The following is a 27,418-nucleotide window of genomic DNA, read 5'->3' on the forward strand; positions in this document are numbered from 1 at the left end:
AATGTGTTGCTTGGTTTCAGAATCAGGGTAATGCTGGCCTTCATAAAATGAGTTGGGAAAATGCTCCTACTTTCTGGAATAGTTTTTATATACTTAGTATTATTTTTTCCTTAAATAGTCATGATTGAAGCTATTTGGGCTTTGAGTTTTCACTGCAGAATGGTTTTAAACTGCAAGTTGAATTTCTTAAACAGATATAGCACTCTTTAGGCTATTTATTCTTGAGTTTTAGTAGCTGGTGTTTTTCAAAGAATGTGCTCTTTTTTATCAAATTTATTGGCATAAAACTGTTCATTATGCTCCCTTATTGTCCTGTTATGGTATGTAGCAATTGCACAATCCTCTCTCTTTCATTCCTGATACTGCTAATTCAATTTCTTTTTTCTTAATCCTTTCAGCTATAGTTCTCCTTTAAAAAATTTTTTTTTCGATAAACCAGTATAAGCTTTCATTGATTTCTCTATGTTTTCTGTTTATTTTTGCTCTTATATTTATCATTTTTCTTCCATCTAATTTGGCTTTCATTTTTTCTACTGTCTTTAGCTTCCTAAAGGTGAGAATTTGGGCTTAGACCTTTTGTGTTTAATAATGTAACTCTGTAAAGCTAAAAACACAGACTTAGCTATACTCCATAAAATTTTTATGTGTTTTCATTTTTATTCAATTTAAAAAATTTTCTAATTTTGTCTGTGATTTCCTCTTAGACTTATGTGCTATTTAGAAGTGTGTTGTTAACTTTTCACTTACTTGGGGAATGTCAAGATATCGTGTGTTACTGAATTCTAATTCAATTCCATTGTGTTCTTAAAATATATTCTGTTATGATTTCAAGTCCAGAATATGATGTTATCTTGATATAATTCCACATGAACTTCAAAAGAATATAAGAAAAGGGTGTTTTACATTTATTTACTGAAAATTTCTGGAACTCTTCATTCCTTTGGTAGAGCCATGTTTCCATCTACTATGATTTTCTGTTTGAAGAACATTTCTACTACTGTAAACCTGCTGGCAACCAATTCTTTTTTTTTTTTTTTTTTTTGTGGTACGTGGGCCTCTCACTGTTGTGGCCTCTCCCGTTGCGGAGCACAGGCTCCGGATGCACAGGCTCAGCGGCCATGGCTCACGGGCCCAGCCGCTCCGCGGCATGTGGGATCTTCCCGGACCGGGGCACGAACCCGTGTTCCCCGTATTGGCAGGCGGATTCTCAACCACTGCGCCACCAGGGAAGCCCCAACCAATTCTTTAAGCTTGTTTTTCTGATGTTTATTTTGCCTTCATTTCTGAAGGGTATTTCACTGGTTATAGAATATTAAATTGGTAGGGTTTTTTTCCCCTTCCAGCATTTTAAAGACATTATTTTTATCGTCTTCTGTCTTACAACATCTCTGACAATCCATCTGCTGTGATTCGTTCCAGTGTTCCTCTGTATACTACGTGTTTTCTTGTCTCTTTGCTTTTGCTGGTTAATTTTTTTTTTTTTTTTTTTTTTTTGTGGTACACGGGCCTCTCACTGTTGTGGCCTCTCCTGTTGCAGAGCACAGGCTCTGAACGCACAGGCTCAGCGGCCATGGCTCACAGGCCCAGCCACTCCACAGCATGTGGGATCTTCCTGGACCGGGGCACAAACCTGTGTCCCCTGCATCAGCGGCGGATTCTCAACCACTGTGCCACCAGGGAAGCCCCTTGCCGGTTAATTTTAAGATTTTCTCTTAACCACCAGTTTTAGGAAATTTGATAATGATGTCCCTTGATTTCTGTATGTTTGTGTATCCTGCTTGGGATTTGTGGGACTTCATGGATCTATGGGTTGACAACTTTCATTAAGTGTGAAAAAGTTCTGAGGATTATTTCTTCAAATATTTTTTATTCCTCCTTAGAAGACTCAGATCCTATGTATGTTGGCCCTGCTGATACTGTATCACAGGTCACTGAAATTCCATTCATTTTATATCAGTCTTTTTTCCCCACCTCTACACTTCATTTTAGATAGATTTTATTAGTATTTCTGCAAGTTCAAAGATCTTTTCTTCTGTAGTGTCTAATCTGCTGTTACCTCATTCAGTGAAATATTCATTTCAGATATTTATCACCTAAAGAAGTTAACATTAGATTTTAAAAATATCTTCCATTTTTACTATTCGATATACTCATGTTTTCCTTTAAATTTTCAAAGATAGCTGTTTTAATGTACTTGTCTGTTAATTCCATCACATGTTATTTCTGTGGCAGTTCCCACTGACTGATTTTTATTCCACTAAGTCATACTTTCTTGCTTCTTGGCATGTCTATTAATTTTTGATTGGATGCTGGACACTGTAATGATACACTGTTAAATGCTCAGATTTTGCTGTCTTCCTTTTTAACATGTTAAGTTGGAGAAACTGAATATACATAGTTTCTGGTTGATTTATTTGCCTTTCAATTGTAAAATAAAGGCTGCCATTCCTTGGCTGCTGGAGTAAATGAGAATGCTAGGTCAACCAAGATGGAGGATACATTGATCAAGAAAAACTTAGCTTTATACTGAACAGAAATTAAGCTCGCCTTTGGCTCTGCAAGGCAACTGGGGGCACGACCAACCTAAAACAAATTTTAATTAATTTTTTTCTTTGTCTCACAGGCAATATAAATCTGCATGAGATACAGAAGGTGAGTATGAGCTTGTGTTCAGAAACTCTTTTTTCTGCTCCACCCAAAGCTAAAACTGACACAAGGATCTAGCTTATGTGATAGATTTGTTTCTATTTGCTCTTACACTGGTGTCACCATTAAGGAGTTACACATTTATGCAGGGAAATCTGATGTGAACTTCTGTCTGCTGGAGTTCTAGGCTTTGTCCGTTGTCTCTTATACCTGTATGTGTTCCAATAACCAAGCTCTATACCACCAGGACTCAAGCAGATGTCAAGTAGCTCTAATGTTCTTTATTTGTGTTGAATCAAGCTTTCTGAAAGTTTCTGGTTTTCTATTTACGTATTTCAAAGTTCAGCAAATGTTTTAAGAAATGTTTTGCACATTTTATCTAGTATTTTTAGTTCTTGGTACCAAGAAGTTTTTTTCCTCTGCACATCTAATCTACCACACTGCTGGAAATAAAGAGGTCTAATCTAGTCCAATGGTACCTAAATTCTAACAGTCCCCTTTCCTCATCTCAAGCTCCAAATTGCTCTAACTTTACCTCTACCTGCAAACTGTTTTAAAAAATCTTTTCCCCGGGACTTCCCTGGTGGCGCAGTGGTTAAGAATCCGCCTGCCAATGCAGGCGACACGGGTTTGAGTCCTGGTCCGAGAAGATCCCACATGCTGTGGAGCAACTAAGCCTGTGAGCCACAACTACTGAGCCTGCACTCTAGAGCCCATGAGCCACAACTACTGAAGCCTGCATGCCTAGAGCCCGTGCTCTGCAAGAAGAGAAGCCACCGCAATGAGAAGCCCGTACTCCACAACAAAGAATAGCTCCTGCTTGCCACAACTAGAGAAAGCCCGCGTGCAGCAACTAAGACTCAATGCAGCCAAAAAAGCCAAAAACCACTTTTCCCCAATCATTTCACACTTTCTATCCAAATCTTTCTTGACCTCTTTATGACGTCTGGCATTAAGAGACTTCTATGACATGTACTCTTTACTTTTTTTTATTAAAAAACTATTTAAAAATTTTATGTCATTCACTGACATCTTTTCATCCACTTCCCTCTCAAATCTAATGCATCTTAAATCTCCAACTCTGTCATCTTTTCAAATTACACTTTCTCCCTGGGCAACCTCATTCACTGCCAAATTCAAGTTTATCTACATACTGCTAGATCAGTATCTCTACCATAGGTGTCATAAACTATAAACCACACCGTCCAAATGGCTATCTAATACCTCTACCTCAATAGCCCAAAGACAGCTCAAATTTAATATATCCAAACCTGAAGCCATTATCTACTGTCTTCACGCATTTCTCTTGCCACAGTCCATTCTCCATATTGTAATGTCCTGCATTTTTCTAAAATGCCTATGTGGCAGACTATATTATTATTCATAAATATTTGCTGCTCCTCCCTTGATAGGATTATACTTCCCATACTTCCTTGATATAAGACTTAACCATGTGACTTGCTTTGGCACTGAAATGTGAGAAGTAACATATGTTACTTCTGGTAAGAAATTTTAAGAGCTATTTAGTGCTTTACTGTGGCCTTTTACTCTCTTTCATAAGACAAACAACATTCCAGATAGATAGAGGCTGCTCCATCAGACAGGATACTAGAGGGAAGACAACATGGAGCAGATCCGTCATGGTCATATAGCATGAATAAAAAATAAGCCTTTGCTGTTTTCAGTCACTGAAATATTGGGATTTTTTTTAGCACTGCAAAATCTAGCCTATCCTCATTGATACAATATATGAAATAACTTTCATCTTCCCTGTTCAAAATCCTTCACTAGCTCCCAACTGCATCTACAATAAAGTTTCAATTCTCTCAAATAAAAAAATACACCATATCTGATATAGTCCATTATTACTTTTACAACTTCATGTCCTTGGTCCCACTTGTCTACTCAAATTATAGTAGTATATATATCACATTTTCAGTATGTCAGTGGTTAGTGCTTGAGTTCCTCTGTGTGTCATAACATTCTGTATACTGGCCTGTTATAGAATTTAACACCCTTTTTAATTGGTGAATATGCCCAAATTCTTGAGGACAGGAACCTTATCTTATTCATATTTGTATCCCCAGTGCTCTGTATATACAGTAACTCTAAATAAATAGTTTACTAAAGTAAAACATTTTGGTGATTTTTCTTCATAGATATGTCTGTTATTGAAATCTCATTCATTTTTTTCGGGGCTTGGCAAACTTCTTCTATAAGAAGAGAGATAGTAAATGTTTTAGGCTTTTGAGGACACACACAATTTCTCGCATATAATTTTTTCTTTCCCTTTAAAAAAACAGAAACAAAAAATAACCCTTTAAAAATGTAAAATCAATTCTTAGCTTGAAGGCTGCACAAAAAAGAGGCCTTGGACAACATTTAGTCCACAGGCTATGGTTTGCTGAACCCTGGTCTAGGCTGACACCATCAAAATTAGTCAGTCATTGCATTAGTCAGTGTAAAGACAAAGTACTATGAGAGACAAAACTACCATTGCTGTTTGAATTCCACTGTACCTTTGGCACAATGGTACTAATAAAAAGCTTCAAATATGGTGAAGATAATCATCATATAAAAATTAAACAAATTTACCATACTGATACAATCTGACAGTGAGCCCTTGAATACTGACGAAGAAATTAAATTTTCTGACCGTAAGTCATAAGTGATCTCCTAATTAAAACCACATGGACAGAAAGCTAAGAAGTGATATGTGACTTCCTTGCTAAAACTTTCAAAGGCTTCTAAGTGTTATCAATAAGGCTCTACATGACTGGTCCCTACCTGCCCTTCCAGCCTCATATTCAGTCACTGCCTTTACTCCAACCACACTGGCTCTTTTATTTAATTTCTTGAACTCACTATTCTCCTCTTTACATATATTACTCCCACTACTGGGAATGAAACTACCGCTCCCCATTTCTCCTGATGATACTGATAAATTAAAAATAATTTCCTACTCTCTAATCCCCGGTAAAGGCAGAAGATATATATCATTATTATTACTATTTTTTTCTTTGGTAAACACATATACTATCAGTAAAAAGAAAACTGAGGGTATAACCTAAAGCTAAATATAAAGTATACAGATATGTTATACTGTATGAAGAGGTTATATATATTTAAAATATGTAAACATTACAAATTTTAAAAGTTGATTAGAAAATAAATTTTAATAGAGGTTCTTCTTACAACCTCAAATTGTTTTACATATCTCAAAGATTTGTAAATGCTACTGGAAACTATCACTTTACTAAATAATTTTATATATATCTAAGTCTTTATTAAATAGCTCTAATCTACACTCCCCTATTACACTACACACCCCATTACCTCAATTCGCTTTCAAAATCTGTATTTTTGTGTGTGCCTACCCTTATACCTATTCATTTTGAATTATCCCTTCTGAACTATATTAAAATCACTATACCTCTACAAACTTTCAGTTATAGGATAAATTAAGTACTAGCGATGTAAGTACAACATGATAAGTAAAATTAACACTGCTGTATATTATATATTAAAGTTGTTAAGAGAGTAAATCCTAAGAGTTCTCATCACAAGGAAAAAAATGTTTTTCTTTTATTTTATATCTATATGAGATGATGGATGTTCAGTAAACTTATCGTGGTAACAATTTCACGATATAAGTCAAATCATTATGTTGTACACCTTATACAGTGCTGTATGTCAATTGTATCTCAATTAAAACTGGAAGAAAAAAAAATCACTACACCTCATAGAGTATGCTTAACTGGACATGAAAGGGGTAAAAGGTGAACACTATTTTATTGTTTCAATATACATTATTATTCTCACATTACACGACCACTTTTGTTTGTTTTTTCTAAATATTATACTGTAAGCTAATAAATTGTAATCTATAGTGTAAAGCTATTATAAGGGAGTTCCCTGGTGGTCTAGAGGTTAGGATTTGGTGTTTTCACTGCCATGGCCCAGGTTTAATCCCTAGTCGGGGAACTGAGATCTCGCAAGCCATGCGGCACGGCCAAAGAAAAAAATCTGTTTTCAGTCTGTTCACAAGTAATAGTTGGGAAATTATCTTCAAAGTCTGTTAAAACAAAGAGCACTTGCCTGTCGAAGAAGTACTCTCAGATGAAGACCTCTTTCGTGTAGGGCTACAGTTTGTGCTCTCTGATGGTCGCTGGGAAGACTTATCTGAAGTTGGCTGGGAACCTGGAGAGACAGGAAAAGACAGAAATCATAGGAAAACCAAGTCTAAAAATAAAGTTAAACCATTCTGTGTTAGAACTGTAATATTTTAGCTGTTGTCACTGCCATTCTCTGTAATAATATGACTTTCAAGCTGACAATAAGAGGACATTAAGCGAAGGACAAATGACACTAGATGATGCGGACAGAATTCCACAGGTCTCATACATAATTTCTCCTGTTACATTAATAGAGGAAAAACTAGTTTTAGTGGAAGAATGAAAAAAATATATGATTTAGTTTTTATGTATTGCACTATGAAACATATTATTAAGATATTTATTGATAAAAATTACTAGCAATAATCTAATCAAATCTGTTCTTGACTACTGACTCAAATTCATCATATAAACTGACAAAACCTACAATGCAATTAATTAGGAACAACTGATATGAGAAAAGCAGGTCCAACCTGCGCATTTTATTTAATAGAATCAGAGGTGAAAATTAAAAGAGGTGAAACTTAAATCCATACATTCCATATAATCCAGAGAAGACTCTGAAAGAATTTGTTATTAATTTATACATGGAATAGAATAAGCCTCCTTTAACGCTTACTTAAAGTTCCTTGGTTGTATACACAGAAGTTCATGAAGACAAAGAAACTCAATTTCCTTTAAAAAAAAAAAAGTCTCATACTCTTACCAAAACCCCAAATAAATGCAGCATAATTTAACACAACTCTTACTCAAGGGAAAAGTATGTTGTTCAGGAAAGACTATTTCCTGAATAAAATATACTTGGCTCTGATATTAGACTCCTTATACCCTAAAAAGCCAGCTGTTGAGAATACATAATGAATGTCAACCTGTTTGTCAAAAAACTAGTAGCACTCTGAAATGTTCACTCTTTACTTGAAAAACATAACAAATAAAAAGCCTTACATATAAACTGGAGGCCCAAAAGGTACCATAAATCAAATACTTGAAGATGAGATTTTTTAAAGTTCTGCCTCTAAATGAGAGTTAACTCCTTAATGAACGGACTGAATGAAGGACAACTTGGGGACAGAAGAACTCAGTGGAGCTAAGTTTCTAATATTTCCCTTAATAGTAAACCATGAGCTTTGTTTTAATCATGCAGTATCTTAAATCACATCACTGTAAATACTCTTTTAGCAGGCTCTTTTAGTGTTGATCAGGTGAGATATAAGACTATGTGTTGCCATTCAAGAATAACAAATTAGATTTTGGGGAAATTGATGTGATAGTACCTCCTACTTTGGAAACACAGTGATGACTACAGTAAGATATAATTAAGAAGCAAGACTGTTTATTGTTGAATCTTAAAAACAGATACAAAAGGGATTTTAAAAACAATAAATCCCCCTAGAGTGTGGTTCAGATAAGATTTCCATTAAAGAGCTAAATACCACAATAAAATATCTAAGAAGTAAAAGTCCAGGCATCAGTGAAGACATAACTTTAAGTATTAATATTGAAAAATTCATATACCGAACAGATAAATATTTCCTACTCAGACACACAGCCAAGACAGAAGACAACAGTGGCCAAGAAGCTTGAGACATCACTGAACTCCCTTTATCATGACTCTCCTGACGAATGGACAAACAATCTTAGATTAAGAACTAGGGAAAGAAGGGGTTGGAGAGCACTTTTTATAAAGTCTTCTCTCTCAGCCATAAACTAACATTTATTGACTACAGTTTATATGTTTGGCACTATGCTAGAGAATGTGGAGGTGGGGGGGGGGAGAGACATAAAAACAGTATAATAGTTTCTGCCCTCAAGGAGCTTATTTAGGGTCTTGTATGTTATCATGTATTACACTTCAGGTGGCATTTGTGCCATCCATTCTTGAGCTCCATCTTCAGTTTCTAGGCTATCTGGCAACGTTTCCCAAATTTCTTGGTCATCTTCAAGAAAGTCTTGATGAAGGCTTCAACTATACCTTTGATCATCAGGATATCCTGAGAATCACCCTGCCTGGCCTCACCCACCTCAGGGTAAAAGAGGGTACAGGCACTTTCTTCAAAGCTCCTTCTTTTGGTGGCATCTGGAGCTGCAGAGGAGGCAGTGGGAGGTGGAATGGGGGTCAGATCCCCGGAGATCGTTATTGGCAGCTTTGTACAGCAATTCCTGAGAAACTGAAACAATTGAGAGAGAGATGGCTTAGCTCACTTAGCTTCTGAGCCATTTTTCATTTCCTGAAAGTAATGGAGGCCAGCAGCCTATTCTTAGGATGTAATAGGAAACTGGAATAAAACTTCATTCAGGAGGGTTCTCCTTTTTCATTTCAAAAAGTCTGTTTGAATTCCCTGTTCATACAGAGCAGAGCTGTTCTTAACAATTTTCCATATTTAAGGGGGAATAAAGTTGTATCCCTAAGATACAGATCTCTAGGGCTTGATAATCAGCAGATCTAGACCTTTATTTCACTTAAAAACATTGCTTATAGGAACAGTAAGAGGATGAGAGAACACCTGAAAAAAAACATTAACTAATGATGTAAAGCAACCAAGTTTAAGACTGGAAAATGATGATATAAACTCATATGCAAGAGGTAATAACCTGTTAAAGATGTTCAAAAGTATGTTAAAACTGGCCTAATAGCTGAAATCATATGAAATCGGCAAACACCATCTCTAATACTGCCAGAAACATACTGTTTTATAAGTGCCATTATGCAACTGGGTGGATGGGGAAGAACAAGATATTGCCCAGAGAACTATCATGTCCATTTCAAAAGAGACCAATATATTTATGCTTCAAAACCTAAAACAGAATGCAATGCAGAGTTGAGTGTAGTAATGTTAAGTACATGAACTATGGAGTAAGGTATCCTGAATTTGATTCCTGGCTCTGCTATGAAACATATTCGAATGTATATAAGTAAACATATTCGAATGTTGGTTTAATAAAGGACTCTTAACTAACACGGTTGTTGTGAGTTCTGAAATAAGGTAATATAAAAAATTCAAAAGGTTTTCATAAATGTTATACTATTATACATAAATTGGCTCCTTAGGTTTATCATAGAATTTTTAGACCCTAAATACTTAATCATGTCACTGACATGCATAGGCAACCATTCAATATTAAAATAGAAATTTAAAAAGGACAGGGACTGGAACTAATCTAGAATATCAAGCATTTATCTTAAACATAAAGAAGTACTAGTAAAGTAAGTACCTCTAATTAAGAAGTACTATTAAGATAGGTACCTCCAAGGCTGGTAGGTAACTGCAAAGGTTGGAAAAAACTCCTCTAAAGTGAATCTTTTAATCCATTGACTCTTCATCATAGCTTCTCCAGGGTTGGGATTATGCTCTGGATTATATCAATAAAATAAGATGTGCCCCAATGATGAGTCAGAACCAGAAAGTGTTTAGTTCTCTGTTCAGCTCTGTACCAGGGCAAAAAGTAGTTTTCTGCTTCCACTGTTTGGCTCTTTGGTTCTTCTAAATCATGGTTGATTGTTTAAGGGAGTTACTGCTTTGTTACTGTCTCCATCATATGATGTTTGTTCATGTGTAATCAGTGGTCATTTTATGATGAGACGAGATCGGGCTCATTCAGGGTGGTATGGCCGCAGCATCAGTGGTCCATTTAGATCTGCCTGGAGGGATATGTGAAGACTCTCCACTCCTTGTAAGACAGGAAGTTTGTATGTATTCCAATTCAAGAAAATCTGATACTTCCTCAAAGAATATACACAGAGAACACATACAATTCTAAGTATCAGAGTTCCCATTGAAATGAGTTTCCATTTCTCATTTTAATACAGTATAAAGCTGAATAATTAAGTACTCCAGAATAAACAGAGAATATTAATGGGAATCCCTCCATTCAATATTTGGTAGAAATCCTACTGCGTGTCTGATCACACAGATGACAGCTTCAGAAACAAGTTTAGAAATTCTATACATATAAATGAAGGAAACAAAACTTAAAGATAAGTCACAAAAGAACTATCTAAATAAAACTGGACTTTAACATAAATGTAAGGTAATTACCACAAGTAAATTCTTTTTCTTCAGTTGAGGCCTTCATGTAAAAAAGAAGGCAGACTACTCCAAAGGAGGGAAACTGAAAAAAGAGAATACCATTAATTGGGACAATAAAGAGGGAATTAAGAATTTAAAAAAAACCTTGGAAATGTGAGGGAGCCTTGGAAGTGGTTTTGATTGTAGGATCTCTGCGTTTTTATTGGATGAGCTTTTAAAGAGAAAGACAGGTTTTAGGGAAACATTTGTGTCAAATTAGACAAAAAGGAGGAAAGATGGTACTTTTAGAGCAAAACCATAAGATGAAACCATGGATAAGAGTGTCAGAAAGTTGAGAAAACAAAAAAGAACATAACTAGGTTTAAAAGAGATAAGAATCTGGAAATCTTTATATTATACACAAAAATGGGTGGAAACCAAAAAGCTCTTCTGAAGTTGATTTGTCACAAGAGATGTTGACTGATATCTATAGAGGAGGAAATGAAACAAATCTAAGATAAAAAAGAAATAGTACATTTACAGATGCCTGGGTGTGAGGACAGTCATATGGGCAAAGCTATCAGCGTAAATAGAGAAAATTCCCACTGATAATAGTGTGGGGGAGAGGTGGAAGGCATCGCAAAGAAAACACTGGAAAAGATTCAACCTAACTACTTCACTGAAGCCCTGAGTATCCTAGGCTAAAAAATGAGGAATTTCCAAATGTAAATTAGCAAAAGAACATAGCGAATGAAACCAACAACTGGTTGGATAAAACATGCATTTCTTTAGTCTAAATCCACTATTAAAACTTTAATAACAATATAGTTACGAGTTTTGGTTACACCCTGCTGGGAGTTCAACACTGAAGACCCAAGGAACTAGGGAATGGTTTGAATGAGCAAATTGTCTGATGTTTCTAATGCTATAAATATAAGCTATGGAGAAACAGATTAAGTATGCTAGACATGGAAAGACACTGTTAATCAGTTCATAGATGATATAAATTTATTTTAAAATAACACATTTAAAACTAATTTCTAACATTTAAATTGCTCCTTCCCACCAAAACTAAAGCATGTTACAAAATTTTAAGAAATTCCTCTTCTTTTATTATTTATAAGTCAAGACTATTGGCAATGTTTGTTAAACAGTGACTGAATCAAAACTGGTTACAATTAAAATGGATACCATAGTAAAATAATGTGAACGTAAAACATCAACTACGTGGAAATCTCTGATCAAGTTGTTTTGTTTCCAGATCTAAGTTCTGAATCCTCTGCTATAGTTCACAGATCATAAGAGCTCTGGAAGCTTCTTCTGAATGAGCTGAATGCTGAGATAAAAACTGGTTCCTCGATAAAAACAGCTGTTTCCAATTGTGGGAAATATATTTACTGAAAGCAATACATTTCATCTGACTCACCAATTAAATGCAGTACAAGAATGATTCAGAGACTGCGCTGGTGATTTTGAAGCTAAGAAGTCTGTGTTTTTCTCCTTCCAATCAGGGTATTTCTCATACTGCCCAAATCAGATAATTCGCTGAAATGGAATTCCTCTGGAAATTCCCAGAACTGTACTAACTACCACAATAAATTTTCTGATTTCATCTCCACACGGTCACACTTCACTTATGGGTGTATCTTATACACCACCCTAGAGAAACTGTCAGAAATCAGAAAATTCTTTTTTTTTTTTTTTTTTTTTTTCGGTACGCGGGCCTCTCACTGTTGTGGCCTCTCCCGTTGCGGAGCACAGGCTCCGGAAGCGTAGGCTCAGCGGCCATGGCTCACGGGCCCAGCCGCTCCGCGGCACGTGGGATCCTCCCGGACCGGGGCACAAACCCGTGTCCCCTGCATCGGCAGGCGGACTCTCAACCACTGCGCCACCAGGGAAGCCCAGAAATCAGAAAATTCTGATCAATGCTTATATTCTTCAGTTAAAAAGGAAATAAGACTCAGATACTGTGCTTCAACCATTATGCTTCTACTATAGTGAATAAACTTTTTCCAAACAAAAAAGATTTAGCCCTAATTTATTCTTGGGGGACAAGATAACTATTTATATATAGATATATAACTTTTTTTCATTCTATAATTTGTAAGTTATAAATGCAAAATAATCCATGTGACTGCTCTCCCTATTTCTGAAATCAGGTTGCAGGTTCTGGCACATGCAGCTAGCCATGAATTGAAAATGCTGAAAAGCAGGGATGGAGAATCTGACACTCCAGGTCAGAAACTCTTCCTCACCGGTCCTATTACATGTCTACTTAACAAAGATACTTAAATAAACAGAATTAGTTATCAGAACTGGGTGAAACCAGAAAACCTGGCCTCATTTAACAGTATAATTTTATTACAATTTTATTAGCATCAAGCTGATTTTAGACTGTTAGTATGTAACAGTATAGAAGAGTATATAAGTTAAAAAATAAGCTATCACTTATAAAATGATAAAATGCACAACTACTTATAAAATGACTAGACCAGTTTTCTTTTTAAAGCTTTATGAGATTTAATTCAAAACTGCTGAAGTGATTAAGTCAGTTTGATTTCCCCACCTATGAAACAAGGAAAGGTTAAATGCCCTGTTCCGGACTACATATCTATCATTTCTGCCTGTGCCCCTGATCTAGCTTCCTCAAATTTACATCAACATAATTTATCAAACATGCCTGTTTTATTCCAACTAACACTTATGATAAATCTACTCAATGCAAACAGTAAAGAATATTTTTTATTTTTTCCTTCATCAGTTATCAGTTTGAGATTGGTTTCACTTGACAATGAGTACTCTGCTTTTTAAAAAAAACTAACCTGATCGTTTTGGAATAATTTTAAATTTACAGAAAAGTTGCAAAGACAATACAGAGCAAAAATTCTCATATACCCTTTACCCAACTTTCCTTAATGTTAATGTCTTACTTAACTATGGTACATTTGTCAAAACTATGAAATTAACATCAGTATAATTTTTTTTACTTATGTCCTTTTCCTGTTCCAGGTTACAATCTGGATATCACATTGTATTTAGTTGTCAAGTCTCCTTAATTTTCTCTGATCTGTGATGGTTTCTCAAGCTTTCCTTGTTTTTCCATGTCTTTGATACTCTTGAGGAGTATTGGCCAGGTATTTTATACAATGTTCTGTCCACATTGGCTAGGTATTTTATACCATGTTCTGTCCACTCCCCTTTTTTTGATGTTTTCTTATGATTACACTGGGGTTATGGGTTTTTGGAAAGAACACCACAGGAATGAAGTTCCCTTCTAATCACATTATATCAGAGGGTACATACTATCACCGTGATTCATCACTGGTGAAATTATACTTTCACTTGGTTTAAGGTGCTGTCTGCTAGGCCTCTTCACTGTAAAGTTAGTACTTTTCCCATTCCATACTCTGTTCTTTGGAATTAGGTCACTAAGTCCAGCCCATATTCAGGAAAAGGGGAATTAAGTTCCACTTCCTTGAAGGGGATAGTCTACATACATTGTTTGGAATTCTTCTGTAAGGATGATTTGTCCCTTTCCTCTATTTATTTATTTAATCAATCATTTATATCAGCATGGACTCATGGATATTTACCTTATTATTTAGGTTATAATCCAATACTGTCATTATTTATTTTGTTGCTTAAACTGTTCCAGCTTTGGCCACTGGCCAGCTGTTTCAGGATAATACTGTCCCGAAGGTAACTGACAATTTTGGAGTACATGGTATACTAAATAGTTTTTTGGACATTTTAACAGGAAAGCAATTTATGTAAAATGAATCTATCTCCAAGTTATGTATGGAAAAATTCACAACTGAAGACTGAGAAGGTCAATTTAAGATAACATTAAGTTCAGTTATGCTTTTTATACTTTAAGATGGAAAACTATGTGACACTGAAACAATTACAGATGGAGAAGATGCAGTTATTTCCTTGACAGAATACAAAATTATAAGGAAAGAGTACATAATAAACCAGTCAGAAATGCTACAAAATTTAAAGCTGTAAGAATTTTAATCACCTGCATTTCCTTATTATTTCCCATTCATTCCTTAACCTCCAGAAATCTAACAATTGCCACTGTAGCAATCGCTCTTAGATCACAAAAGATAATCTGCTAAAGCAAACTGTCTACTTTCAGTCCTTATCTAAATGATCTCTGTACACCTGACACTCTTGACTACAAACTCCCTTAGGAAACCCAGTGTGTTTACCCTACATATTATCATTCCTTCTCTTAATTCCTTCGCTTAAACAACCACTTATCTAAAACTTTTACCTGCAGATTTGATTTCTCTTTTGAGCTACAGATCCATATATCCGCATATCCCACTAAACAGCATGAAACTCCATTTTCCATCTCCAGTCGCCACCTTTCACTTAATCACATCACCATTCAACCAACTGCCCAAGAGAGGTATCTTGGAGACATACTAAAATCTTCCCTCTTTCTTCACCTCTTTAAAAAATCTATTTATTTGGAATATTGTTTTCTCTATCACTACCTTAGTTCAGGCCCCCATATATTCTGCTGAGACAACATCCAAACTGGTCCACCTGATCTTTCTCTAATCCATCTATCATAGTGCTATCCATATAATCTTAGCAAATCATTCTGCTTTAAAACCCTTAACTTCCCACTGCCTATAGGGTAAACTCCAAACTCCTTGGTATCCTATATAAACAAGAGGCTTTATGATCTGTCCCCTGACTATCTTTCCAACCTCATCTCCTGGTCCTATATCAGGCTATTTACAGTTACCTAAGTATAGTATCATGTCTCCAAAACCCTAAAAAGCTTATTTCTCTATAAGAAATAGTCTTCACCCTTTATTCTTTGCACACTAAACTCAAAACATCTTCCTGGCTCCTTTAAAGTGAGTCCCTCTCTTCTCTGTTCCTCAAAACACACTGCATCTCAATTTTAGGAGCTATCTATCAATAACTATTTGGATACATATTTAAGTACTCCACTGAACTATAAATTCCTTGAAGGCAGAAATTATATTTTATTCCTTTTGCTTGTATTCCTTGTACCTGGCAAACAAGATACAAAATAACTAAAGGGACAGCTACCATCATAATAGTTAAGATTAAAAAATCAAGTTCATGGGCTTCCCTGGTGGCACAGTGGTTGAGAGTCCGCCTGCCGATGCAGGGGACACGGGTTTGTGCCCCAGTCCGGGAGGATCCCACATGCCACGGAGCAGCTAGGCTCGTGAGCCGTGGCCGCCAAGCCTGCGAGACTGGAGCCTGTGCTCCGCAACGGGAGAGGCCACAACAGTGAGAGGCCTGCGTACCGGGAAAAAAAAAAAAAAAAAAAAAAATCAAGTTCATAAAGCTTTGCCTAAACAAAACAAATTCTGATCTTGAAAGTGACCAAATTAGAAGATATCCCATGATTTAGCACTATTTTCTTATTATTTTCCTTAACTAAAAATCTTTTTCTCAACTGGTTTTATGTGGATAAGTAAGCCAATTTTCATGTCTACCTGAAAAAAATTCCTATTAGAAAATCAAGATACATTTCTACCTACTTATCAAAAGAGTAACTGTGAAGAAGACAGAGAGATTCCAAGGTACAGATCAATTAACAAAACAAGTTAAATTAGACTTGTGATATAATGAAGAATATATCTGATCTTTGATTCCTGGCACAGAACTTCAAAAACCTTGAAATTTCCTGATAGTAGTATCTTTGTTATGCCAAAGAGGTGACTTAAGGTGGAGGCTGGTCACTAGAGACCAACCACATGATTAGAGAGTTGAAAATTTGGGTGAGCCCGATCTACAGAGGGTGGAGATGGACCTGAGATTGAATTCAATCACATGGCCAATGATTTAATCAATCACACCTATATAGTGAAGCCCCAATCAAAATTCTGGACACAGTGGCCTGGTGAAGCTTCTTGGTTGGTGAACACAATGATGTGCTGGGAGGATGACACATCCAGATTCCACAGAGAGGGTATGATAGCTCTGTGTCCCCTTTCCCGCCCCAGCTATTGCCCTATGCATCTCTTCAATTCCTGATCTGTGTCCTTTATAATAAAACTGTAATTGTAATTATAGTGGTTTCAGTAAGTTCTATGAGCCATTCTACCAAATTATCAAAACTGAGGGGTTGTGGTAGGCCCTAAACTTGTAGCAGGCTGGGCAGAAGTGTGGGTGGATTGGGGACACTGAAACTTGCAGCTGGCATCTTAAGTGGGGGCAGTCTTCAAAAGACTTTGCTCTTTTTATTTATTTATTTATTTATTTTTGCTGTGTTGGGTCTTCATTTCTGTGCAAGGGATTTCTCCAGTTGCGGCGAGTGGGGGCCACTCTTCACTGCAGTGCACGGGCCTCCTACTGTCGTGGCCTCTCTTGTTGCGGAGCACAGGCTCCAAATGCGCAGGCTCAGTAATTGTGGCTCACGGGCCCAGTTGCTCCCCGGCATGTGGGATCTTCCCGGACCAGGGCTCGAACCCGTGTCCCTCCCAACCACTGCACCACCAGGGAAGCCCAAGACTTTGCTCTTAACTTGTAGGGTCTTCTCCAACTCCAGGTGGTTAGTATCAGAATTGATCTAAATTGTAGGAAACTCGGTTGGTGGCAAAGGATTGGTGTCAGAACAGTGACTTCAGAGAGGTCTTAATGTTTTTGTATGTTATATTTTTAAAGGAAGGGGGAAAAAAAAGGTTCTTATTCATACAGCAGGTATTTCTGCATATGTTAGCTTTCCCTGCTATCTCATTCTCCAAGATCCCTGAAACCAGATTCAGATTCATCCTTTCCACTCTGACTCCCATAAATGGCCTCTTGGGTGACGTTAATGTCCATGTAGATGATACATTCAACAACCTAAGCTGTCATTTCACTTTACCTTCACCTCAATTCCCCCACTTCTTTTAAGCGCCTTCCCACAACTCTTAAATTAGGGGCCTCAGGGTCAATATTCCTTGGAGCCAGATAAATCTCTTAAATAGTTGAACTGGGCCAGATGTAACATACAACAGGACACTGTGAGGACTGAGGAAAACTGAAGAATGTATGTCCCAACTAAAGATTTGGGGAAGGGGGAGGGGCGGCCACTATTGAGACCTAACCTTGATGTCATCCAGGAAATACGGATTAACTGTTGTCAGATGTTCTGATTTCTTTTCAAAGAAAAGCAGAATTCTGCATGTTTATGTAAAATCTCCAGATTTTGAAATTTTAGCAATTAAAAAACAAACAAGCTGTAGAAATCATCACAAAGGGTCATATATAAACCAAAGCCTGATGGTTTTTAATCACTACTTTAAATACTGAAATTCCTCAAAGCTGTCCAAGGCTCTTTTCTTTTCTCACTCTATAGTCTCTGTAGGGAAATATCATCTCTCTCACAACGATAGGTAGATAGATAAACAGATGATTCATAGATGTATAGTCTATTTTGTTAGAATGTTTCTGTAGAGTGAAACAGCTCACATACAATTGATAAACAGAATATCAGAATGACATGGAGTTCAAACGTGATTTTTCAGAGTACATTAATGTTTTGAAGCACCAAGTTAGCAGCTAAACAAAGAATACTCTAACACAAACTAAATGCAGTAAACCATTGAACAATGTAGTTCTGTTCAGAATGCCCATTCACCCTCTTGGCTACAACTGGTCACAGATTTTCCTACAAGTGCTTATTGTGTGGTTCCCCCAACCTTCATGAGAAAGAGACAAATAAGGACAATAAACCAGAACCAGCTATATCTGGCATCACTTTATATTTATGATATGCTTTGTGTCTACAACTGAGCAGCTTCAACCCTTCTTTATATCTGTTTCTATCCAGCTACCTTCATCTTCTCCTAAAGAGTCCTATGTTTATTGTAGTATTTCTTTACTTATTAAACAATTTAACATGTATTTTTACCTCCTGCTGGTATTTTCTAGAATGACTTTTTCTTGGTGCTCTGGTTACAAAGTTTCATAGGTTTTGAGAGCCTGTTCCCAAATCTATCTTTTCCAGACATCCTTTTATTTTTAGTGAATAATATCACCAGTTTTTCAAAACCTCATAGTGAAATGCCCTTATCTCTAGCCCAAATATCTCTCTCGAGCTCCAGAACTAGATACCCAAATGTCTGCTCAACATCACCACCTGAAGTTTTTAAAGGCATCTCAAGGTTTATATATAATAAAAAGCAAACTTGTACTCTCCCCAAATTTCTCCTCCTCTAGTCTTCTCTGTATCAGGACACTGCACCAATGAACCTCTCAAATATTCATGAAGGAGTCTGCCAACACCCTTAAGTATCATCATTTTATCTAGACTACTGCAATTGTCTACTAATTGGTTTCCCTGTAGCTATTTTTGTCCTCTACAATTCAATGTTCACACATGAGCTAGAACAATCTTTTAAAAATGTAAATTTAAAATAAATACTTCTGTCTTTTTGCTTAGTATAAAATCCAAAATCTTTAACATATGGTCTGACTTCTTTCTTTCACCACAAGTCTCTCACCATTCTCTCTTTTGTATTCCCTCTCCTACCACAATGAACCTTCTGAGCGCTCTCCCGCTTTTCTAACATCTAAGCTCCCTTCCAGTTCAGGATCTTCAAAAGTGCTCTTCACCCAATCCTCAACTTGAGAAGCTTGGTGGTTTCACATCCTCAAATTGCAACTTTTTATTCTTGGGCCATAACTAATAACTCTATCAAAATAGGCACCCCTCTCCCCTTAGTTATGTACCCTAACACTTATATTAATTTGATAGCATTTTTATCAATTATGCCATTATTTATGTGCTTACCACTCTATAGTTTGTCTTCCTTCACCAACCTGAAAGTTAATGAGGCCAGATATCATGTCTTTACTCTCTACTATATACCAGTGACTAGAAGAATGCTACATGTTTTGGAATTCAATAAATAAATGAATGAGTGAATGAATGAATAAATGAGTAAGTGGAATTCTGTTCACCTAGCTAACTAAGGCTCATCCTTCATTCAAGTAACAGTCTAGGGTCACTTTCTCAGGGAAGCCTTCCTGAGTTAGGCCCTCATTTCATACTCACATAGAACCCTGGACTTTAAAAATATATATATATTTATATACCATTTGTCACAATTTTTATGACATTTAATGTGCAATTTTTTTTATTTCCCATCTTCTCCAATATTCAGATCCATGAGAACAATGAACCTGTGTGCCTTGTTCCCTATTATATCACAAGGGCCCACAAAGTACAATGTCTGGCTGACAGGAGATATTCAATAACTGTTGATTAAATTTTTGTCAAAAAATTTGCTGAATGAACCTAATTAGAGTTTAGGATTTTTTCCCTCTTTATTACATTGTTAAAAACTAAAGAATGCTCAGCTTCTCCACCAAGATAGCTTTTATTTTTCAAAAGTTCACAAATAATTAAACTCAGGAAAAAACACTCTTCTCTTTGAGGGGTTTATCATTTCCTCTAATGCACAAGTTTTTAATATTTGGGGGGAATAATATCAATTAACATTTGTGTGCTTACTATGTGCAAATCATTTTAATAAACACTAAAATCTCATTTACTGTTTATAATAACCCTACTCATCCCATTTTATAGGAAGAGATATTGAGGCTTACAGAGTTCACTTGGAGAATCTGAAAAAATATTATGGATTTTCTCCTGAAAAATACACACAAGCATACATACACATAATTTTACTCACAACATCAGAGGTTTTATAGACTTTCTAGAGTTAATTTACAAACCCGTAGGGTTGAGATCTCTGATTAAGAACTTCTGACTTAGCGATATCTTATACATAAATAGGTAATGCTTCCTTTTTGTTTTCTATCTTCTTTTCAATTCTTAAAAGACACTTTCTAGACATTACAAACGCATTACCTAAATTTGCTTCATGTCATTTTATTCAACCTAAGCAGCTTTTATGAAGATACCTACAGGTACTCTGAAAAATGAAGTCCCACTAAATACTGAGTTAAATTTTACAAAGTTGATAATTTTGTTTGGTTTTGGCTGCACCACATGGCTTGTGGGATCTTAGTTTCCCAACCAGGGATTGAACTCGGGCCTGCAGCAGTGAAGTCGTAGAGTCCTAACCACTGGACCGCCAGGGAATTCCCCAAAGTTGATAGTTTTGACTGTTTTGATTTTTATTATGAGACACACAGTTAACAACATATTCTTCCTGTAACACAGAAACACTTATAAACTGGATCAGTATATATTAAAAATCCTGCATAGCTATTAACAGATACCCACAACACTGTAAATCAACTATACTTCAATAAAATAAAAAGAAAACCCAGATATCTATGAGTCATTTCTCACTAAAGAAACTGTGTTAATAGCCTTTTTGCATAAGAAAATAATTTTTCCTGATTTCCAAAAAGTTGAGTATTATGTTTGTTTTGATAATGATATCTCTTCTCAAAATTCAAAATTAATGCAAAGACATGCCTTATCTTACTTCTCACATCTACTGAAAATAAAAACTTGGAAGATAACATTTTAAAATACATTTATAAAAACAAAAACACTAGAGCTATTAAAAGTTCATGTACACGTATCAGGCAACCAGTAGGCAAAATACACCATTTCTCTAACACAAAACAATAGACAACAAAATAACCCTCTTACCTGTCAAGGTCTGTACTGCCCTTTCGCTGGAAGGCAGCGGCTCCTTTCTGTGAGGCCGATTTAATGAAGTGTCCTGTGCAGAAAACAGTCCAGGGCTGTCAGTTAATTTCTTTCGGCCACTGGAGTTAGGGTTTGAAACTCTGCAGCTCCCTATTGCACTTGTGAAAAGGTTTGTATGTTCATCACTGCTGGCCAGATCAGAGTTGGGAGTGAATCCCCCAAGGGATAAACTTGGAGAACTTTCTGAACAGTCAATCTGTAAAGGTGTCTGCAATCCCAAGGCCAATGGACTAGATTCTGAAGGCTCTCGGTGGACCCACTGCTCTTCTCTGTTTATTAAGCTTTTTGAAGGAGAGAGATGAGGGCAGGACATATGACACCGGTGCTTTTCCTTATGTTTATAGCGCTCTCCAACAGTATCCTTTCCAAATCGATAGCGCTTCAAAGATTCTAGGACGGATCTGGAAGAGCCAGTGTCCATGGAAACCTGTGGTTGCTCAGAAGAACGGTGTTCTCTGTGTTTGTGACGGTGCCTGTGTTTGTGCTCGACCATCCAACCATAGGCCATCTCCGGAGGGACGCTAGGGTAGGTACTCATAGAAAGAAGGGGAGTCCTGCTGGTTGTAAGAAAGGCTTCCTGTCGAAGTAGCTTATGCTTTTTCTTATGGTATTTGGTGGGATTGAGAAGTAAATGACCAGCATGCATATAGGAAGGAGGTGGAAGTGGAGTGGTGAAAGATGGAGATGGAGGAGGTGGATAAAGAGTTGGGGGATACCTTCCATAGTAACCTAATCCTATGGGAGCAGCTGTAAGGGGTGAGGGAGAGTAAGGCATGCCATAAGAAGGATAGAATCCAGTACTAGAAAGAGGAAAACTAAGGCTGTGCATAAAAGGCATTTCAGCCATTGCCTCCCTCATCTTAGGGGGTCTCCCTCTCTTCTTTTTTAAGTCAGGTTTTCGAATGTAGTGCAAAGGGTCTAAGGGGAAAGAAGGATGTGTATAGAAACTATTAAAGTTGATTCGAAAAATAGTTGGCAGAAGGTCTCGGGGGATAAAATGATGACTTCGATGAGTGATTCGAATTTCACTTAGGCGACTTATTAATTCCTCCAGATCTGCAATAAAATCTGGATCCTGTCTATTTCGGAGTTGGGGATATTTCTTTTTCCGTTTTCGTTTTTGCCTTTTCATCTTGTCGTAGCTGAGGTAATCATGATTCCTGCGCTTACATTTATGTTTATGTTTTTCTTTAAGACTGCTTAAGACTGTAGAGGTTTCAGGGGGAATCAGAGAAACATGCTCAAAAGAATGCCTCCTCTTTTTTTGCCCACAAAATTTCTCTGCCCTGTCTGATGTGCTGTTATTATCTGTTCCAATTCCACTATCACTGGGAATGGTCTCATCACTATGAGACTCACTAATAGGAGAAGGAGTAGCTTCTTTCAGAGATGTGAGTTCACTCAAGTGAGAAGGAGAATTTGGCAACAAAGTAGGAGGAGATAACCGCCTCCTCCCCTTTGAGGCCTTCTTCATTGCAAGAGTCTGAATCATACTGCCCTGTCTGGAGTGTAAATGCAAATATGGCACTGAACTGGGTTCAACAAAGCCTGCATCACTACTTACAGGGCTCTGACCTCCACTAGTCCCAGAAGACTGAGAGCAAATAGGTGATGGAAGAATCTCAGAACTACTAGCAGATGAAGGCAGTAAAGGTGGAAGAATCTGTCCTAATGCTGACCCAGCTGCCTGCTGAGCTGTTTGTTCAAGAACAGCAAGGCTGGTAGGGCTACCAGAAAGAATGCCATTTAAGACAGTTTTTGGTTTTCGACCCCTCCTTTTTCCTATGTAAATGGTTCCTTTCTTGCTGACATTTATCTGTTGGCCCAATTTAGAGCCAAATGTGGCGGCAAGACTTGACACTGTATTATGGAGTTTGGATTGCACTTTCCCTTTATTACTTGATTCTACAGAGCTTGAAAGAATCTGATTCAACAGTTTCTTTCTCTTTAAAGTCTTCATTTTATTTATTTTGCGGATAATTGTTTTCATTAACTGTCCATTGTTTCTCTTCGTAATTTTTTTATCTGGTTCCATCTCAAGGTCACTCATACTACAGACAGTTGGCCTGTGACTGTCATCTAGATCATCTGGATCCTGAAGCTGATCCTCACTCTCAAAGAAATCACTGCTACTTCTATGGTTGTCACTTTCAGACTCAAGCTTGCTTGGACTTTCAGTGGCAACAAATGGAGCCACTGATAGTACAGGTGGCTTCATCTTGACTGGTGACCTCATTTGCCTCTTAGGTCTGCCTCTCTTTTTTGGAAAAGGAGACACAGATAGACTTTGTTTGAAGGAAGGAATTTCAATTTCTGGCTGTAAAATTGGGGGTTCTTGTTCTTCCTTAGACTGCAAAGAGAAAACTTTAGAGGCAGGAATTTTTAAAGTCCTTTTAGGTGGACCTTCCAGTTGAGGCATCTCCTTAGATTTAGGTCTTCCTCTTTTGGGTTTATAAATATCAGACAAAAGATCACTAGACACACACATACCGGAGGATAGTTTGTGAGTAGCAAAAGACTTATGAGATGGTTTTTCACTATCAGTTAAGAGAGCAAGAGATGGAGTTGTAGATTTGCTCAACTTTGGTAATCGGCGTTTAAGGAAGTCATGATCTACAAATGAAGATGGTCCAATGTTTTTCATAAACTTGGCTGGCTCGGAATTACTATTTGATAGTGAACTACAAGAAACATTTTTAAAAAGCTCTGATCTTTCTAATTCTAGCCCTTTTGGAGACCGGCATGTGCTTCTTGCCACCACTTTAGTCCACCGAGGTTTTCTTCCTTTCCTTTTTTTTAATGGTTTGGACTGCAAAGTAGTGCTTAGGCTTTCAGTAACTTGGCAGTGTTTGTCGGATGCAGTTACTGCACCAAGTTTTAGAAAGGGCTTGTTACTAAATAAACTAGTGAAGTTAACAACTGAAGGCGTAATTGTATGAATACTGGATTCAGAAGTCAAACTTGGCTTTTTTCCCAGAGAAGAGCTTATTCTTGGAATATCTATATGTGTAGTTTTGGAATCATTTACCTCTTTATCAATCCCTTTGCATTCAATATTCATGCTATGACCCACAGACCTATGACCAATGTTCAAGTGGGTACTTTCAGAAGTAAATTGGTTCTTTCCAACAGATTCAGAAATTTCTTCCATTAGTTCTGTGGTAGGACTTAAAAGTAACGGATTAGGAGCCATCTGTGAAGACGTTTCAGGGGGACTTCTGGTTAAAGGATTAACAGATACAGTAGGTGACGGGGAAGGGAGATTGCTTTCTCCTACTGCACTAAAAGGGGATTTTGCTGTAGATGCATCAGAAGCAACTCCCATTTGAAAGTCCGGAGAAGTGCAATATACGGGAGGTTGCTTTTCATGCTTTGAGGTTTCATAAGACCCCCTTTCACTGGATGAGAAACTGTCTTGCTGAATGCATGTTCCTTCATTAAACATTTCTTTCTCCAAATTAATGATTTCCTTTCGAACTGAGAACTTTTCCAATATGCTTTCTTTACTCTGTCGTATAACGTTCTTCTCAAAAGTTTTGCTGGTGGCACTGTCTTTCAGGGATTCAGAAAGTTCCTGACTTTCACGACTATTGATGTTTGTACTACAAGAAGCCTTAAGTGGTTCCTGAGTGGGGAGCAGTGCTTCCGCTTTAAGGTTTATGGCATCTTTACTGACCAGTCCTGCCATAGGACAACTCACTAGTTTCTTTCCAATGTCCTTATTAACTAATCCCATTGTTGAATTTGCTATAATCTTCTTCGCACAGTCCTTGGCCACTAGGCCAACAGTAGAACCCAATTTCTTTCCCAAGTCTTTATTAACTAGTCCAACCACAGTGCCAAGTCCTAGCTTCTTTCCAGGTTCCTTATTCACCAAACCTGGAACAATACCAATTCCTAGCTTCTTTCCTGAATCTTTGCTCAGCAGTCCTACTGTAGTGATATTCCCTGGCTTTTTGCCTAAGTCTTTATTAATGAATACCGCTGTAGTGCCAGTTCCTAGTTTTTTCACAGAGTCCTTATTGACCAATCCTACTGTTGCATTAAACACTGGCTTTTTCCCAGGATCTTTAGTTACCAATCCAACCGCTGTGCTGATAGTTGGTTTTTTTATTAAGTCCTTATGTATTATTCCAGCTACAGAGCCAACGCCTGCTTTCCTGATCAAATCCTTGTTAACCAATCCCGCAGTAGTGCCAGTTCCTAACTTCTTAGGTTTTGTCTTGGAAGACTTGGAGGGAGGACAAGTTGCAATGAGCTGTGCCAACTTTTCCGTTACACTCGTTCCTCCATTAAGTAATGCCCTGTCCTTTAAATCAGGATCCTGGCTACCAACAAGAGTAGATGATGCTGCATTAATGTAATCTGTCATTTCTGAGTGTACTGGAGAAAGCTTCTTAGACAAAGGATTGTTTTCTCCCTGTGAATGAAGATGGATGCTCTCCTCAGACTGGCATTCAATGGCTGCAACATCACCTGATTTCTTGTACAACTTTGAAGGATCCTAAAATTTGAACAAGAAAAGGGTTTCAGAGAGAGTAAAGCTTATATACCATTTCAGTTTAGCATTACAATCAAACAAACTAAATGATGACAAATGAGATATAAGATAGGCAACAGTGTTTTAAAAAACCTAACTAATGTTATACTGTCACAGTATGTTAGTTCCTCTACTGCTATGTCAGAGGCTATCAAGATGTAAACTTTGTTGACTTTCAACCATATGAACATACATATTATTGAGTATTTAGAAATATCCCTATGGCATTTTTTGACATTGTTTTAAAAAGGCAAATTAATAGTCTACTTTCTCCTTACATGGACTAAATATACATTAGCATATGAATGCACTATTTTTGAAAAGATATTGTTAGTTATAATATCCCATGGTCCTCATTTAAAATAATGGTTCTTTGCCTACCACCTTATTTGATTTCAATGATTTCAAACCAATGCAGGACAATTCCTGACCAACTTTTACTTCTTTAACACATTCTTAATTATAATCTTGAATGAGCAGTCAAGTTCTCTCTTCATGTGAGAAGAATAGAAAAGACAATAAAATATGTTCATATTTTCTTTAGAATGTGTTTTTATATAAAATCTTAGAGTTGGAAGTAACTTTTAAGTCACAATATAAATTGCTATCTAATGTATGAATCCTCATTATATACTTTACAAATGAATTTATCATTTCACACAACAGTCCGTTTTACTTTTAGATAACAAAGATTTTTTTCTTCTTCAAGTTTCAGCAAAGTTTTTTTTTTAAGGTATAACTGACATAAAGAGTCTTTCTTAACTATAAAATACAAATGAAAGACTTGAACAAATGTAAAGACATACTGTGTTTGTGGATAGGAAGACATGAAGCTGACAATTTCCCCTAAGCAAATTTATAAATTTAATGTGATCCTAATAAAAATAACAAGATTCTCTCAGGAATAAGAAAAGTTATAACATTCACTGGGAAAAATATATAAGCAAAAATACCTAGCAAAATCTAAAAAGAAGGGGATAACTATTAAATATTAAATTAATTTTTAAAGCCTCTATCACGAAAACAGTATAGCACATGAAAAGACAAAAGATCCAATGGGCCAGGATACAAAACCCAAAACCAAATTCATGCATATATGGAAGTTTTGTACGTAAAATGGTATAATCCCTACAAAATAGGAATTGGCAATAACTAGAAAAATACCACATGCATTTATTCCTTCGACCAATTTTAGGGGATCTACCCCAACACACATGGGCAAAAAATCTAATGTTTGCAAAACGCTAAAAATGTACCACCATTTTAATAGCAAAACCCTAAAACAGTCTAAATGATTATCTACAGGGGATTGGCTGAATAAATCAAAGTATATCTGTACAATGGACTGCCATAAAACTGGAAAAAAAAGAGAAGA

The 27,418-nt window shown here is 36.7% G+C and overlaps 1 protein-coding gene across 9 annotated transcripts in view; it reads right to left on the reverse strand.

Moving 5' to 3' along the window:
• The window catches only part of ASH1L (ASH1 like histone lysine methyltransferase), a 207,335-nt gene that overhangs the window by 120,434 nt on the left and 59,483 nt on the right, over positions 1-27,418 (reverse strand). For all 9 annotated transcript variants that reach the window (XM_067037683.1, XM_067037687.1, XM_067037648.1 and 6 more), the window contains 2 exons: positions 21,444-26,007; positions 6,745-6,846 (listed from right to left, as the gene is read on the reverse strand). In XM_067037683.1, coding sequence (XP_066893784.1) covers positions 6,745-6,846; positions 21,444-26,007 — 4,666 coding nt within the window. The remainder of the gene's footprint in view (positions 1-6,744; positions 6,847-21,443; positions 26,008-27,418) is intronic.

The sequence above is a fragment of the Kogia breviceps genome, chromosome 1, assembly GCF_026419965.1.
Source record: "Kogia breviceps isolate mKogBre1 chromosome 1, mKogBre1 haplotype 1, whole genome shotgun sequence".
NCBI lineage: Eukaryota > Metazoa > Chordata > Mammalia > Artiodactyla > Physeteridae > Kogia > Kogia breviceps.